The sequence below is a fragment of the Prunus dulcis genome, chromosome 2 (assembly GCF_902201215.1).
Source record: "Prunus dulcis chromosome 2, ALMONDv2, whole genome shotgun sequence".
Taxonomy (NCBI): domain Eukaryota; kingdom Viridiplantae; phylum Streptophyta; class Magnoliopsida; order Rosales; family Rosaceae; genus Prunus; species Prunus dulcis.
This window is the reverse complement of record NC_047651.1, coordinates 9,960,986-9,977,676: the sequence shown is the minus strand read 5'-3', so window position 1 is coordinate 9,977,676 and position 16,691 is coordinate 9,960,986. Positions and strand designations below refer to the sequence as shown.

The 16,691-nt window shown below is 37.8% G+C and overlaps 2 protein-coding genes across 2 annotated transcripts; one reads left to right on the top strand and one right to left on the bottom strand.

The window, feature by feature from the left end:
- The first annotated feature begins 2,824 nt into the window (after window positions 1-2,824).
- LOC117620013 (RING-H2 finger protein ATL7-like) lies at window positions 2,825-7,980 on the top strand. Its single transcript, XM_034350102.1, has 3 exons — window positions 2,825-3,617; window positions 4,199-4,296; window positions 7,086-7,980. The coding sequence occupies exons 1-3, from the start codon at window positions 3,459-3,461 to the stop codon at window positions 7,507-7,509; spliced, it is 681 nt and encodes a 226-aa protein (XP_034205993.1). The 5' UTR covers window positions 2,825-3,458; the 3' UTR covers window positions 7,510-7,980.
- Window positions 7,981-9,885: 1,905 nt separating this feature from the next.
- Window positions 9,886-10,801, bottom strand: LOC117619503. The gene has a single exon (XM_034349476.1). The coding sequence runs from the start codon at window positions 10,675-10,677 to the stop codon at window positions 10,153-10,155; it is 525 nt and encodes a 174-aa protein (XP_034205367.1). The 5' UTR covers window positions 10,678-10,801; the 3' UTR covers window positions 9,886-10,152.
- Window positions 10,802-16,691: the final 5,890 nt, after the last annotated feature.

Sequence of the window (16,691 nt, the reverse complement as noted above, 5' to 3'; positions counted from 1 at the left end):
CAAACCCAGTTTTTGTTTATATAGTCTTGGCATCCCTACAACATAGCAGCAAAAGGATGAAGGTCTTCCACATTTTTGTTAAGCAGGTGTACCGTGGTCGCTGAGTCAGACTTAAGGACAACTGCACTGCGACCTATATCCCAAGCAATTTTCAGTCCAAGACAGATGCCCCATAACTCAGCCTCCAAGACTTGTCCTACACCAAGATTAACAGCAAAGCCTCTCATCCACTGCTCAGAACTATCTCTTAGTACACCCCCAGCAGCAATGCGTCCATCCTCACCTTTTCTGCACCCGTCAGTATTGATTTTAATCACTCATTCATTCGGATATTGCCAGAGAGCATAGCGAGAGAGCGGGTGGGTGTTCTAGTTTTTTCAATATTGGCCTGTGTCCAATCTAGCCATAAGAATGACGTGTCTGGGGTTGTTAGGAAACACAAACCCATGATCAAAAAAATTTTTGTTCGTCCATTTCCAAAGAAACTAGCAAGTGAAAGCAAACATGGTTGACCACTCCACTCCATAAGCCAAAATTGTAGAGTTGTCTAAATTTTTTACAACCTAAGTGTGAAGATCAACAGCCTACAGCAAACTCATATTCATAGGCATAAGGGAGTGATGTCAAACTGAACTTGCCACTGGGCAATTTTGTATAATATGAGTTGCATTCTCCATTGGGACACCACAAATATCACAATTGGCAGTCATGGTCATCTTCCTTTTAACTCTTTGATAATTTGTTAAGAGTTTATCTTGGTGCAGCAACCGAAGGAAATATTTAATTTTTGGGGGAGCCTTAATGTTCCATATAAAAGCCCAGCTAACATCCATACTCGACGACTCCCGACAATTAGCCATATATGCTGATTTAACACTGAAAGAGCCATTGGTAGTACGCTTCCAAATAGGAATATCTGGTTTACAACTTAATCCAGCATGTACACACGTAATATGACCTACCATCTCAAGTGGTAAATCTTCCTTTAGCTTTTCTAGGTCCCAAGCGCCATGAGACAAATATTATATATTATATATAATATTATAATTTATTATATGAGTTTTAGGATATTTACCCTCAAATAAATTAATATATTAGGTTCTTTTTGTCTACAAATAAACCTTAAAATTTCTTGATCTCTCTTCTACTCATCTCCCTTAAATATTCTAGGTTAGTTTATGATATTTGCAATATAAACTCCAAAGTTTTAACCTTTTTTTCTCTTCCTCTTTTGTTTAAAGCTTTGTGAATTTTTTAATTTTCTCATTTTTTTCGTGTATGAGTTAGGATATTGCGCTTTATAAACTCTTTTTTGTTTTTCATTTATTTTCTCTGTTAAAATATAAAAGATTAATTTTTAAGTCTTTAATAGTATAGATGATGAAATTAGTATTTAACTAATTTAAAAATATGAAATTCATGATAATTAATTTATGAAGAGAAGACAAGTTTTACGAATGGTCCCCTCTAATGTAAAATCTTGGGTCTGCCACTATGCACATGGAGATGTTCAATAGAATTCCTAATGGCATAGAGGTCATTGATGCTATCCTCTAGTTCATTAAAGAATACGATGAATCTCGTTGGGAGCATCTTGTCAGAGAGAGAGGCGGAGAGGGAGGGAGAGAGAGAGAGAGAGAGAGAGAGAGAGAGAGAGAGAGAGAGAGAGGAAGAGAAGGAGAGAAGGAGAGAGTGGAGGCTATGACGGTTTGACTGTGTTGGTCGGACGCCCGTTCATAATAGCATGCTCGCTATTTTGCGAACCGCATTTCATCCTCAATGTATTGGATGAGCAAGTACCGTGTCTTTTTCACTCTTCGACTATACAATCTCATTTAAGTTAGTCCATTGTTTTACCAAACATGGGTTGCAAGTGCTATTTAGCATAGTCCAGTTCAGTGAGGCATACCAAACACAGCCTAAGTGAACAAAAGAAGAGTGAGAAAATTAGAACCCAATGTTATTTATACAAGTGATATCAAAGTTAAGACCTCGAGTGCTCCGGTAAATACACTTAATCACTTAAGCTACTAATCTGAGGTCCAAGGTTCGGTTCTCCCCCACTCCATATTACTTGTATAAATAAACTTCTGTCAATGAAATGCATCCATCCATGTGATAAGAGCATCCACAATGGTAAGGTGTATATGGAGGTGTATGTTAAATATACACATTTGGTGCTCGGAATGTCCTATAATGGGAAGGTGTATACGACTGTAAATGTACATCACAGCTGTGAGATGGGAAAAAAAAGATGCAAATGTACATATAATTTTATACCCAGCCAAGTGGGTCTCGTAACAGAAAAGCCAATAGAGAGGAGAGAGGAAAGCTGCCTAAAAGATGGGGAAGTTATTAAAATGATGCAAATGTACAAAGTTCTTCTCCAACAACTCTCTAATATACGGCCATATTTCATTCAAATTGAAATATGAAACTAACAATTACACTGATCAATGATGAAGAATAAATCCATATCAAAGCCCACGGTTCAGATTAATTTCATTTACATCATATTGAATGAAATTATATCTTATTGGAATTTTAAAAATTTTACGTCGATTTGTTTAGAAAAAATAATTAAACCTAACACACAAAAATATTAACATAAAAAATTTGACACAAAAAATGAATTAATACAAGAAAATTGGATTTACATATTTGAATTTGCATCCAACCCATTGGAGTAAAAAATGATATTTGTATCTCCCTGATGTGTAAATGAGATGTAAAAGGGGCTTTACACATCCGAATGTACGCCTCCCAATGGATACTTTAAAGAGATACAAAATCCCTAAACACCAATGAATATTTGTGTAAAACGCACAGTAGAAAGTTGCCATGTCCACATGTACATAAACTAACATCTGTGAAAAGAAAATAAAAATGTTAAACTTGATTGATTAAGAAAAAAATAAGAAGAAAATTTGATTCCATTTGTTTGGTGATTACTGATTAGTGACTTAACTCAGTCTCTAATCTTAAACCCAACTCCCAAAACCTGGATTTGATTTGGATCTGAGCAAATCCTATCAAATCCTCCTTGTCCATCTCTCTCCTCTCTGCGCCTCTAGTTACATGGGCTTTCTCAGTCTCTGGTTCTGCTCTATCCCTCCATGGCTTCCTTCTTCTCTGGTCCTTTCCTCTTCCCTCCAACAATAGAACAGTCCCCTCCACCCCTCTCTTCACTCACACAGCCAAATTAGTCTTCCTCAAATAATACCAACAGAGTTCAATAACATTTTTCACTAGGTCAGTGGACAATCCTACTGTGTTCAGTGCAGTGAATATGAGAGAGACTGAGGGGTGTTGATTTCCATTTTTGTATTTTTGAGCTGGGTTTGAATTCTGGGTGTTGCTGAAAAAACCCAAATTGGATATGAAAGAGATTTGAGTGGTGTTGATTTTTATTTTTGGATTTTTATTTTGCGTTGAGTGGAAAAAACCCAAATAGAGCTATGATATCGTCAGGGATAAATCTGGTGATGACGGTGATTGGGTTCGCGGTAAGCACCATGTTCATCGTGTTCGTGTGCACCAGGCTTGTCTGTGCTCGGATTCACCTCAACGTTTCAAGACGCTCCTTCCCCATAGCTTCCAGATCCGATCTCAGTATTGTAAGTTTTTTTATTTCTTTTTTAGTTTTAATTTCAATCATGGAATTTTCATTATCAGTAGTTGCCTTGTATTTCACATTATTAAGATAAAATAGCATCTGTGTATTTGTCATTTTCCATTGGAAATGTAAATTTGCTTGGCATGACTGTTGTTGGTTGCACTGTCAGTTAGATCTCTACTCTTTCAATAAATTATTTTCTTGTTAAATTATTATTTAATATTTTTTTAGATTATGTAATTTTATCATTTTCTACATTAAACAAGGTTATTGGCTTTTGGATTTATGCTAATATATATTTTTTGTTTTGGTGTGTGTTGCTGAATTTAGTATTTTCCTTTTCAACTGATAGCAAGTCTCGTGTCATTTGAGACTTTTTTTGTTTTGTTTTTTGTTTTTGGTTTTTGTATAGCTCTTGACTACTTCTGGTCAATCCACATAAAATATGCAAACACGCTTTTATTTTGCAATTGAGGTTTACATTTGCCCACTTTTGTTTCTTTTTATAGTAACACACATAACTTCTGTGGAATACTTGTAATTCACCATGAATTTAAATGGTTGACTTATATCATGGTACAGCTGGAACGGGGGTTACATGGCGTTGAACCTGTAGTAGTAGCCAACTTCCCAACAAAGAAGTTCAGTGATGCATTTTTTTCAGCCGTAGAAGATGCTCAGTATGTTATTTCTTTTATTGTTCTATTGCTCACTTAATGTTTTCAGTTTTTGTAATTTGAAATGACTGCAAGGTATATGATGAGTTTTCTTTGTTTACAACGGCCAGCTGACAGGCTTGCTGCAAATCAAATTTGGAAATAATTCACTCTTGCAGGGTGTATTTTTATTTCACAATTTTTGGGATAGAATTGTTATTGAAAATGGAGTTGAAGTACTTTAAAGTTAATTGAATTTAGATTCTCAACCATAGTTTTCTAAATATAGGGCGACCAGGCGAAGGGTTGGAGTCTCCAGTGGGTGGTATATGTAGGCCATAAATGAAATAATTGATAGGTTCACATTCAAAATGGAAATTCTTATGACAGAGGTTTGAAAAGTACAGGTTTAAAAGGTAGAGAACATTCTTATTCCTGGAAGACTTGTTCCAGGTTTATATTCAGTGTTCACTTTTGTGGTTTCCAAGTATATAAAAGGGGAGTGCTTATCAAGGGGATGTTGAAGGGATATATCTCGTAGAATTGAGACAGAGGAATAAAAAAGAACATAAGCATTTAAACGGTTGTAGTTTTAAGTTAAAGCACAACTCATTGCATTGCTCCTTAGCTCTCCCTTGAAACTTTAGCAGTAAATTTAATGGAGACTGTTTTAGGATGTTTGTCTTTTACTGTTATTCCTGATAGTCCTGACAGGGATTTATCTGTTCTGTTAACCATAGCATTGATTCTAAATTTTCTCGTTATTTGATACTGAAAAACCTACCAACTCCAGGTTTTAAGCCGTTGAGAGTTGCAAAGCCAATTACTTTAAAGATAGTATTGACTTCTTTTATTTAATTTACAATACTAGTCTTCTCTTTCCATTTGAGGCACCATCACAAGTATGCCTGAGCAATGATAGTGTGTGTTTTTGGGAAGCACACCTTTTGTTGGGATATGTTTTTTTTTCTGTCTAGTTACATGACACACCATATAAATCTTCCAAAAACTTCACACCTCGTAGTTTTACTTTGTTTTGACCAAGTTCAAAGGAAATGAAACTTCTAATATCCTCCACAAAGTTAGCAATCCTTGGAATGGAATGGTGGATGGTGTCATGTTGGAAACCTGAATTAAGTCTTATGATAGTGATTCATTGATTTCATCTGAAACAAGTCATTAATACCCCCTTAATCTTAATCTTTTCTTCCTATACTTTTGTCTGCAACTTTTTGATTGAAGCCCTTTCAGTTTCTCTGGCCTTTGGTCTTTTGCCCAGTGAAAAAGAAGTATCAGGGTCTTGATTGCTTCTAGTTCTAATTCCATAGGTTGGACTTACTAGAGAAGTGTCCGCTCATGAAAATATTGGATTCAAGCTGATTGATGATATTAACTCATTTGCCAGCTAGGATGCTTAAAGCTAAGAATTTAAGCTTTATACTCTTCTTCCCTCATGGAAAAATTCAGATTTGTTTTGGACTGTGGAAGTGAAAAGTGGGTTTAAACATGCTATTTTTGTGATGATTAATTGTTTTCTTAATAAAGATTTCTTTATACTTTGAGGGAGGTTACTATGCCATGAAGATTGGATGGTTTTCTTTATACTTTGAGGGAGGTTACTATGCCATGAAGATTGGATGGTTTGTGTGAATACACACACACACACACACACACACAGAAGGAAGCTTAGACTAGTTGAGGTCCTACTACATGTCTGCGTCAATCTTATCTAGCCTCTAATCCATCCTGGGTTGTATTCAATGTATAATCATAGATCTTTCTATTATATTTTTGAAAGCCAGCGGGCACTTATGTAGTGTTCCAGAAAGTATGTTAAGAAGTTGTTTATCATTATACTTATTCTTTGCCACCGTGGATTCAGGAATTAAAATGTACTGTTTGTATCATTTCTTAAATACTGCAGCCCTTCTGATGCAACCCTTGATTTGCTTTTGTGTAATGTTGGCATATTTAGGAATTGTGGTGGGCCCCTGTTATCGGTTTTAAATCTGGAATTGGAAATTATTGAGTAATTGATTTTTGACATTTAAAGTTTATCTGGAACAATGTAGGATCAGTTTGACTCTCTGTGTGTGACATAGGGGAGGATGTGATGAGGTTGACAATATAAGGTTACGTAAAGACTGATTCAGTTAACTACTTCCCAGATGAGGGGTTTAAACTGGAAAAAGAAGAAACACATTAGCTAGAAGTTTATACTTATCTAAACATGGCAAGTATGCCTGTGGTTTAAACACTGGTTACGATCATGCATTGTTATTCTGCACTGCTAGTTATCTTTGTTCATGCCTATCAATGTGAACTGACCAAATAATACTGCTTCAAGTCCAACACACTACGTGAAAATTGGCATTTTTGCATTATGCCCTGAATCAGTTCACTATCCTATTTTCTTGATTTTCTATTGTGTTGGTCAGAATGCTTATTTTTGTATCCAGCAATGTTATAGAGATTTTGGTTCCTTAATCCCATTCATTTCAATCTTCCAGTGATCTGTAAGAATTATTTCACTTTCAGTTACATTCAAATGAAGAAAAGACAGAACCTTTATTCTGGTACCTCAATAGATGTTTCAGCAATTTCCTTCCCTCTTACTCTTTAGTCTCTCTTTTGGGGGAAAAAGAAAAGAAAGAAGTAAATAAGAATCATAGGAGGGAGTTAATATTTTGGTGACTTTCACCTATAATTCTCTCTCAGTTCTCAACAATTTCAATTTCCATCAAAATGATTGAACATGTTTCTCTTAATCCTTGTATTTTGAGCTAATAAAATTGTGATTTGTTATGTGGCAGATGCACTGTTTGCCTCATGGAATACCATGGTGATGATGTATTGCGGATTCTCCCCTATTGTGGGCACTCCTTCCATGTGACCTGTATAGACATATGGCTTCAGCAGCATTCCACATGTCCTGTATGTAGAATATCATTGCGCGAGTTTCCTGAGAGAAAACGGCGCATGCAACCCTTGTTCAGTTCAGCTATTCGATCTCATTATGGTAGAGAGTCCTTCAATACCCATTCTTATCGCTATATGTTGAATAATCGTGGAGCAAGAACCCATGACAACCGTGGCATGGACCCAATTCAAGAAGATAATTTACCATCGGAGGGTGATGCGGCAGATACCAGGGAGAATGCGTCCCCCTTAACTGAGAATATTCAGGTTTCTAAGGACTTAGCAAACAAGCGTGTAGAAAGCCCATCAAATCCCTAAATACAATGGTACCATGGGATTCAAGCTTCAAACGCGAACATCTGATCAGGCTGTGAATGAGAACGGGTATATGCCCAGAAAGTGTGGAAGTAAATACCCTTTTAGGGAGTTGGGTGTTTGTTCTTGTGCTTGCTGTATATATTGCAAAAGTGATTTCTTTCTTCTTTCCATTTTAGGGTGGCTGATCTTGGGCAGTTTTGTTAGATCAGTTGTAAAACTAGAAATAGATAAAGAGTGCTGGAGGTTGTGGTTCCTTTAATTCTGTCTCCGTGTATGCTTGTTGGTGTCACCTCGTCGTCACATGTAAATCGACAGAAGGGATATGTTCGGATGGGCGACAAACACTCCCCTTTAAACTCTAGGGATTTAAATCAACAGAGAGATGATTTTGGATAAGAAGAGTCTGAGGCATAGGTAAAAAGATTGAATGAACTTTTGAGAGTGATTTTGAGCCAAAATTTGACATTTCAATTCAACATTTAACTTTTATTTGATTGGAAAAATGCTCCAAAAGCAATAGTTAAAATTCTTTCCAACACAACGCAACTATATTCCTGTTCTTTTACTTGATGCTATAACTTTTCTTTCTTGTCACCTACTACAACAAATGCTCTTAGATAATGAAGCTGCCGACAGTGACCCTTCTCTCCATCCTTAATTTTTCTATTCAACAACTGTACTCAAATTCGGCTCTTAGGTACTTCTCTTCCCTCAAGAGAGAATTTGAGGATGCAATTAATTTCCGATAAATATATAAGTTTAGGAACTGTCATTTCCATTTGCATTTGGTTAATTTAAATGTAGTTAAAAAAAGGAGTTTCAGTATTATGTCTAATATAAGGGCTCAAATTATTAAAAAACTCTACATGATATGGATTCTAGAAATACACCTAAAGTCCATTTACAATATAATAAAGAGGCCTCGAACTTCCTATAAATTACAAAACTTCCATCCATTTCTTAAAATAAGCTCAACCCCAAAACCTCCTAAAAACTCAAAACACTCAACAGGGCATCAAAGTAATTTAATAATCAAAATTAAATTCAAAAGGTCCAGCTATTCTTTTTTGGGTTTTTTTGGGGTTTTATTTATAGAAATTAAATGGTGTAGAGTTTATCTATCTCATTAGTGCTAAGAATGGATATATAACTAAATACTTCTAAAAAAATGTGTATAAATGCAAGAGAATGTTATTAGAAGGAGAAACACATTATCTATATGTCCTCAGCTTTTTTCCAAAAACAAAAAACATTTGCAAAGGGGCTTGTAGCTCAAGTAGTTAAGAGCATTTACCCTTACACTTGAGGTCCTAGGTTCGATTCCCCTTCCAAAAAATAGTTTGAATAAAGAAAAAAAACAAAAAACAAAAAATGTTTGGAGAGTTCTGAAAAATTAAGGGCCTAATTGAACCACCACCGTCAAATCCAACCAAACCAATCTACCCATCAAACCACCATTAACCAACAACTAGTGGAATCAAAGCGAAATCGGCGAATCTGAGGAGGAACCAAAGGGAGATTTGCGGATTTCAGAGTGAACCAAAGAGAGTTTGAAAAAATAACCAGAGAAGAGAAAGAGAGATCTGCGAATCTCAGAGTGAACTAGAGAGAGTTTGAGAAAAGAGCCAGAGACGAGAGAGATCTGCGAATCTCACATACTGATTACATGCAACATTCTTTATTTCTCGTATTCTCAAATTGTACTACCAAACATGTTTTAATTGTTTTTAAATTAAGCTACAATACGCATTTTTGAATCTTGAAAATGCAAATTCGTTTCTCGTTTTCATTTTCTGAAAATGTCATGTAAAAGCATTTTCCAAAAACGTTACCAAATGAGCTTAAGGAATTTAAAATAGAATTTGGGTCTAGAAAAGTCTAAAATACCCTTGAAAAGGGGTCGTACGAATTTTTTATATGAAAAATGGGATGTGGTTAGGGTATGTCGCTTTAAGGTGATAATTTGGAATTGATGTAAATTCAGGTGGTATGTCTAAAATTTTCCATGATAAATATATAGAAAATTATTGCTTCAGAATTCTTTTTCCTATTATTTTTTGGGTTAACTAAGAAATTTTGTTGATTTCTTTTGTGCAGTCTAATTCAATTTCTTGCTGTTAACTAATTCATGTTAATTTGCACGCTCTTTTTATCTTTTTGAATTTATTTGGGGAAATGATAGGGTTAAAATTAGATCCAAAGAGAATGAATAGGGTTAACAGCTGAGATTGGCTCCAAATTAATGCCTTGCATTATTGAAAGGTACAGAATGAAACTCAATTATTGAACACATTTAACAATAAAAAGCTGAAACCAATTTTTGAAGCTAAATCTATGCAAAGAAACTGCTCAGGTTCATACTTGTTTCATTGTCTCTTTTTTTTTTTTTTTTTGGTAGATACTTGTTTCAATTTGGTGCAGTTCTGCAGAGTCAGGCACCATTATTTGTTTATATCCACAAAGAATATCCTATCAAAAAGTCAAAATATTCTCACTACTTGCCCGTAATCCATTCACCATCTTGACCCTCTTCCTTTCTGTTTCTCCCAACGAGAAATTCTTGAGTAGAGCTGTGGCATACGGCAGCCCTCTCAAAGGTGAATGACCCTGTGCAGAAAGGCTGCTGTATACCGAGAATGACTCCTATTTAGAACCGTTGGACTTAATTTCATTACCCTGGCCACCTTGTACACCACCATCATCTACATCAATAGTTCTGACCTTGAATCGTTCAAGCCTCATTTCCGATTCGTATCCTTTGAAATCTCGCGGTGAACCAATGCTTAAACTCCTTTGCATAGTCCGAACCGCTTTGGTTTGATCTGGTTTCACTTTGGCTAATATCAAACCCAATTTCTTTGGCACCTCAAGAAACTTATCATCATGACCACCCGGAAAGATTTTCTTGAATAGTTCCAACCTTCGAAAATAGAGCTCCCTAAAGAATTCTACCAACGCTAGCAACCTTGGATCAACTGACTTACCAACTTTTGATTGGAACCTGTAGTAATTCTCACCTACGTCACTAAAATTTCTTCTAAGTAGACCGCTTTCAAGAAGTGACATATCGTTCTTGGTGCCCAAAAACGATGTGCTTGTGCTTGTGCTTGGTGCCTCGATACATGTAGAAACATCATCTACTTGTGGATATCCTTCTGGCCTCTCCATGGATATAATACTTGATTTTCGGATATTCTGAATTGAAGAAGAAAAGAAGGATGAGAATGAGCTGCTTGTACAAAGATTTGCTGAGCTTTTAGAATTCCAAATTGATCTCAATGTGTTTGAAGCGTTTGTGTTGTTGGTTTTAGAAATGGCCATATTGTGCGCATATATATAGGTGTTGAGATATTGACTTGATGATATCTATTCCATGACTTTGTCATGCCAACTAAGGTACGCGTAGCTTTCTTGTACTAGTCTAGATAATATTTGGATTGGGAGACACACAACACAAATGACCATGTCACTAGTTTGGAATTTGGATCAAAGTCAAATCATGGCCACACATCTGGGTTTTATAAAGGGGAAGAACTGGTCAACTTGTTGATCGTGTGGCCATAATAGGGCTGTCTTATGAGCCAATTGGTTAAGCTAGTCAAAATGGATATCTTTGTGTTTCTTGAAAAAGTGGATCACCTGGAAATTGACCCTGAAACTTTCCATAGAAGAAGAGCCACCCTGAGGCTGCTCATTTGGTGGATGCTTTCTTTGGTCCCACGTCTTGGTGTTTCTCATGCGACTTTTGAAGAAACTTGTTTACAGGTTTAATTTGGACCCAGTTTGCACGTTGACTGAGTACTTAGAAAATTTTAGTTGCCATGGAATTTATTCAAATGAAAAACGCAGCCTTTCTTTCATGGTTTTGCATCCCAAGCTATGATGCACATAGTAACAAACCTTAGTCAAGGAAAAGAAAAAGAGGGTGAAAATTCTTACCTTCTCTGGAAACATCCTCCAATTTTGACGTAGACCAATTTGCAAGCTTTTGTCACCGATGGAAGAATTTGCTGTCAACTTTGAATCCACGCCAAATAAATAAGCGTATCTTTGACCGTTTCACATCTCATTGCATCCCATAAAACTTGATGTCAAATGGTATTGAAATATTATTAAATATTGGAACCTATACGTTGCTCTATTTTAAAGCTTTACGATACCTATTATTATTATTTTTGATACATATAATAATAATATAGTATTTGATATTTTGGGTGAATAAAAAATTTACACAATATCAAATAATTGCAACTTAGCAAATTTAAATTTAATTTTTTCATTTGACATCTCTCTTAAAGATGCTCTTACAAAGGCAATTGGGTCACTTGCAAAAATTAGAATGTTTTGTGGGGAATGATTTCGTCTGCTCTTGAAGAGGACAAAATTGACCCGTGAAAGTTGAGAGAAAATGAAAGATTGTGAGCCTTTTGAACACACTGGTGTGGTGTTGATCAAAGAGTCTCTGATGCTTAAGTCAATTTCAGACAATAAGAATTACGGTTTCTTAGGTTGCGTTGGAATGTTACCTTATTGTGGTTGTGATTGAATTTTATATGACTCATAGGTGGCTGATTTATTGTTGTGGAAGGCTGCGTATGACATTCATTGGAGCGTCATTGCTCGTTATATCACACGTCTAGTCAATTAACCATTTGACTTGGGACGTGTGAGATATTTGCTCAAAATATGCGGGCATCATCTCTTAGATTGTTGCTGCTGATTAGGGAGATCTTGGGGATCAGTGTTGACCCATCTTAGAGGCGTGCTGCTAAATGATTAGTCTCGTTTAGACTTACTCTGTGGAGCCCAAGTGGGACTCATCTTAGGCCCCCATGGTTTCTTTGCCCATGTTTGGGCTTGCTAGCCTGGCGAGGCCTAGGAAGTTGTTTGGTTTTGTTTAGCTAATGTTTTTAGCTTTCCTTGACAAACATGTAGTCTCACACGTATGATCAAGCTCAAAGAATTTAGGCTAGTTCAAGTTAGTGCAAAGTTGATTACTGTGGCTGAGATCAACTTCATAATTTCCCAATGCAATCAATGTGAGATCCCACATCGACCAAACGGAGAGGGGGTGATGTGCCTTATATGGCACACCTCGCATCCTCATAGCACGAGGCCTTTTGGGAGCTCACTGGCTTCGGGTTCGTAGGAACTCCGAAGTTAAGCGAGTTGGAGGCTGGAGCAATCCCAGGATGGGTGACCACCCTGGGAAGTTGCTTCGTGAGCTCCCAGAAACAAAACCGTGCGGGCTGGTGAGAATGTAGCCAGGCCCAAAGCGGACAATATCCTGCTACGGCGGAGCCGGTCAAAGGACCCGCCCCAAATTTTCCCAAAATCCGGGACGAACCCTTTGGAATTCCTGACATCACCCCGATGCCGGGCCCACTTACTAAAGACCGAGACTTTCTGCCGAAATTTCGGCAGAGTCTCCCCTATAAATTGGACATTTCCCCAAAATTTATACCTGCATAAAAACACAATTTATATTCCCAACTGGCAGCATGCACAATATAATTTCATGCAATACACACAAATGGCCTTCGGCCTTCCAATAAATCTTAAACAACTACCCAACAAATCAAATACCCCTTTATGACTAATAATAGTCTGCGGCTGCACCTAACAACCTTAGGCTGCCTACGTATCCTCACCGAGGGATCAAGCCACACGTAGTTCTTCCATACATCCCAGTTCCATACTTAGGCGATACCTCATTTCATCTCTTTATAATTCACATAATCTCCCCATACGCCGGTACAACCAACGCCACGTATGGGGCCTGTCAACACGCCGGATAACCTACGCCACGTGAGACCTGCACATCATATCACATAACTCCCCATATGCCGGTACAACCAACGCCACGTATGGGGCCTGTCCCAACACCGGATAACCTACGCCACGCGGGACCTCAACATCATATCACAAATCTCCCCATACGCCGGTACAACCAACGCCACGTATGGGGCCTGTCCCAACGCCGGATAACCTACGCCACGCGGGACCTCAACATCATATCACAAATCTCCCCATACGCCGGTACAACCAACGCCACGTATGGGGCCTGTCGACACGCCGGATAACCTACGCCACGTGCGACCTCAACACAATATCACAATATCTCCCCATACGCCGGTACAACCAACGCCACGTATGGGGTCTGTCCCAACGCCGGATAACCTACGCCACGCGGGACCTAACTTTCACTTGGTGGTGCTTATAGTAAATCCCAAAATCCGGGGAGATACCTAAGGTAGTGCGTATAGCACTCCGAACTGACATTCTAGACTCTTTTGTACTCGTGTACAACCATATCTAATTACTTAATAGTAATTCTAATATTGTGTAAATCCCAACCATAGTCTAGCACCAGATAATCCCCCTAAGAAGGTGAGATTACTCCGGGAGACTCATGGTCAACCCAGGGTCAAACTACCCTAACCCTGGTCAAACGGGCCCACGGGGACCACGACCTCCAAACTCCGATCCGAAAGTTCCTATGAGTTCTATAAGGTATAGGACACTTGTCCTGCAAGTTTGGTTCAGACCGGACGGTCGGATCGCTCGCGATCGCACGATCTAACGGTTAATATAAAATATAAACTTTAAAATTGTTAATCGGAACATCCGGGGCTCCGATTCACAATCCGTGAATTCCTACACGATCCTAGAATTACCTAGATTAACCTATATTAAATTTGGGTCCATCCAACGGTCCCAACCTATCAAACCCGGATAACGCACGATATGCGATTCTCCGTTCGGTAGTCAAACGACGTCCGAATTGAGATCCGCAAAATCCTACGCACTCGTGACAACCAGGAGATTGCATTGGGACAATAATGCCCCTCTGCTACAGTGCCCACGCGCTGCCACACGCGCGGGCAGCGTGTGGGTGTCCAAAGCGATAAAGCTTCGCCGAAAAATCTCAACATCTCGGGCCAAGACTTCTACCCTAGGTATAACACCCTATTTGGAGTCACTTTTGTTCTCGGTCCTACCTCAAAAAGTGACCGGAAGTGGCCGAAAACAAGCTCCCAAAATCGGCAGAATTTCAAATCGAAGATCAGCTATCCTAGGCTCAAAATTAACGAAATCCTATCCAACCATCAGCTAGAGCACGAAAAATAGGTGAGAATCCATACCTTACTCGAACGATTTGACCGAGAAACGAAGGAGAACGGAGGGTCTGAAAATCGGGTGAAAACCGATCGATTTTCGCCTGATTCCGGCGAGCTCCGGTCGGTGCAGGGGTTGAGACCGGTCGGGATGGGAAGAGGAAGACGGCACGGTTCTTTGGGGACCGGTGCCACCCCGAGTGGTGGCCGGATGCGGCGGCGGCGGCCCAAAAACCGCCGCTGTGAACAGTAACCCGAGGGGGGCTGTTTCTGCGCAGGGAGAGAGAGAGGGAAAAATCTGATTTTTATAAAAAAATCTCATTTCAAAATATTTACGGTTGTGCCACTGGATTTCTTTTGACCATATCTCTCTCGTTACAACTCCGATTCGAGCCCCCTACGTGTCTATGAACTCTTCTCAGCACGACCTATCCAAAAATACAAGTCACGGTCCCAAACTCTCTCCGGTTAAAAATATGACTAAAATACCCTTAAATAATTAAATAATTAAATAAGGGTTAAATTTGGAAAAATTCGGGGTCGGGGTGTTACAATCAAGCTCAATGAAGATAACATTTTTATGTATGCATCGCATGCATTATAGTGTTCAGCACTCAACACCCAGCACCTAGCGAGCCTTAATAAAAATAAATAAATAAATAAATAAATAAATAAATAAATAAATAAATAAAACCATCTTGGCCAAAATGACGTTATTTTGGACCAGGCTTTTAAAATGTGGAGGGGCGACGAGGAGCTGGACTGTGTTCGTGGGCTTTAATAAGCATTCTAGGGACTGCTTAATAAATGATAAAAGGCTTTTAAAAATGGCTTTAACGTCTAGGGCTTTTAAGAAGCCCTTTTTTTTCTTTTTCTTTTTTTTTAAAAAAAAAAACTATTTTTTATTATAAATTATGAATGACACTGGTATTGTTTAAATTATAAGGATATTTGGTTGTCGATTTCTTTTTAAAATAAAATAATAAATAAAGCTTTTAGCCTTCAAAATTACACCTGTGCTAAAAAATTTCTAGATCCGCTAGTGCATGCATGCATCATTAGTTGTCATGTATGTAATTCCTCTTAGCTTAACTTTAGAAATTAGGACTTGGGTATTTGGTAGAAAGTTGAAGTACATTGAAGAGCTTATGAGGCTACAAAACCAAGATAATTTGTGCATTCATTCATAATGGGCATCATTAGGAGAATCAACATCTACATCACAATACTTTGCCTAGATGACTAGTCATATAGGCTAAGTATTTCCAGCACAAGATTTTTAATCATGGCACATGATTTTGCTTATTATAAGTCCAATCATTGGCTGCCAGTGTCTTTTTGACATGCCAAAAAGGCTGGGGCTAGTTTGGACTCACCAACTCTCTCATTTTACATTTTTCATATGGGCTTTTAGGGAGAGAAAAAGAGTTCTAGTGAGAGATTGTGCATAACTTTGGTTTTGCTTTTTGGGAGAGGAGTTCATGGGTTCTTGAATTCCTTTTGGGCTTTTATTGAAGTTTCATTTCTCAAACTTTTGTTAGGGATACTAAGTTTTCATCTCCCATCTCTTTCATTTTCACTATTTTGGAAAACTTGGTTTTCTCTTTGATTTGTCTGAGAGTGTTCATGACATAGAAATGGGTTTTCTAAATTTTATTTTGAAAGCTACTTCTTTTTTAGAAAATCTGAACATAGCTTTGTATATCAAAGTTTTAATCTCTCATCTCTTTCCTTCGCACCATTTTGCTCTTTGGTTTGTCTGAGAGTGTTCATGACTTATGAATATGAGGTTTTCAAACAGTTTTTGAAATCTGCTTATATTTTCGAAATCCACTTTATGGGCTGCATCACTAGTTCTCATTTTCAAAATTTTTTATTTTTATTTTATTTTATTTCATTATGCAAGGTTTCCCATGTGAATCATTATAATTTAACTCCTATTTATTTTTACCTCATAGGCAAATATTCATAAGTTAATACTTTGAGCCCAATAAATAAATATGCAAATCTGGGCCAGTTTCGTGGCATGATTTGCAATTGGGACGACATGGACCTTTTGACTCA

Coding starts and splice junctions, on each gene's coding strand:
- LOC117620013 (XM_034350102.1), top strand. CDS start 3,459: ATGATATCGTCAGGGATAAATCTGGTGATGACGGTGATTGGGTTCGCG. Junction 3,618..4,198: donor CCAGATCCGATCTCAGTATT/GTAAGTTTTTTT, acceptor ATCATGGTACAG/CTGGAACGGGGGTTACATGG. Junction 4,297..7,085: donor TCAGCCGTAGAAGATGCTCA/GTATGTTATTTC, acceptor GTTATGTGGCAG/ATGCACTGTTTGCCTCATGG.
- LOC117619503 (XM_034349476.1), bottom strand. CDS start 10,677: ATGGAGAGGCCAGAAGGATATCCACAAGTAGATGATGTTTCTACATGT.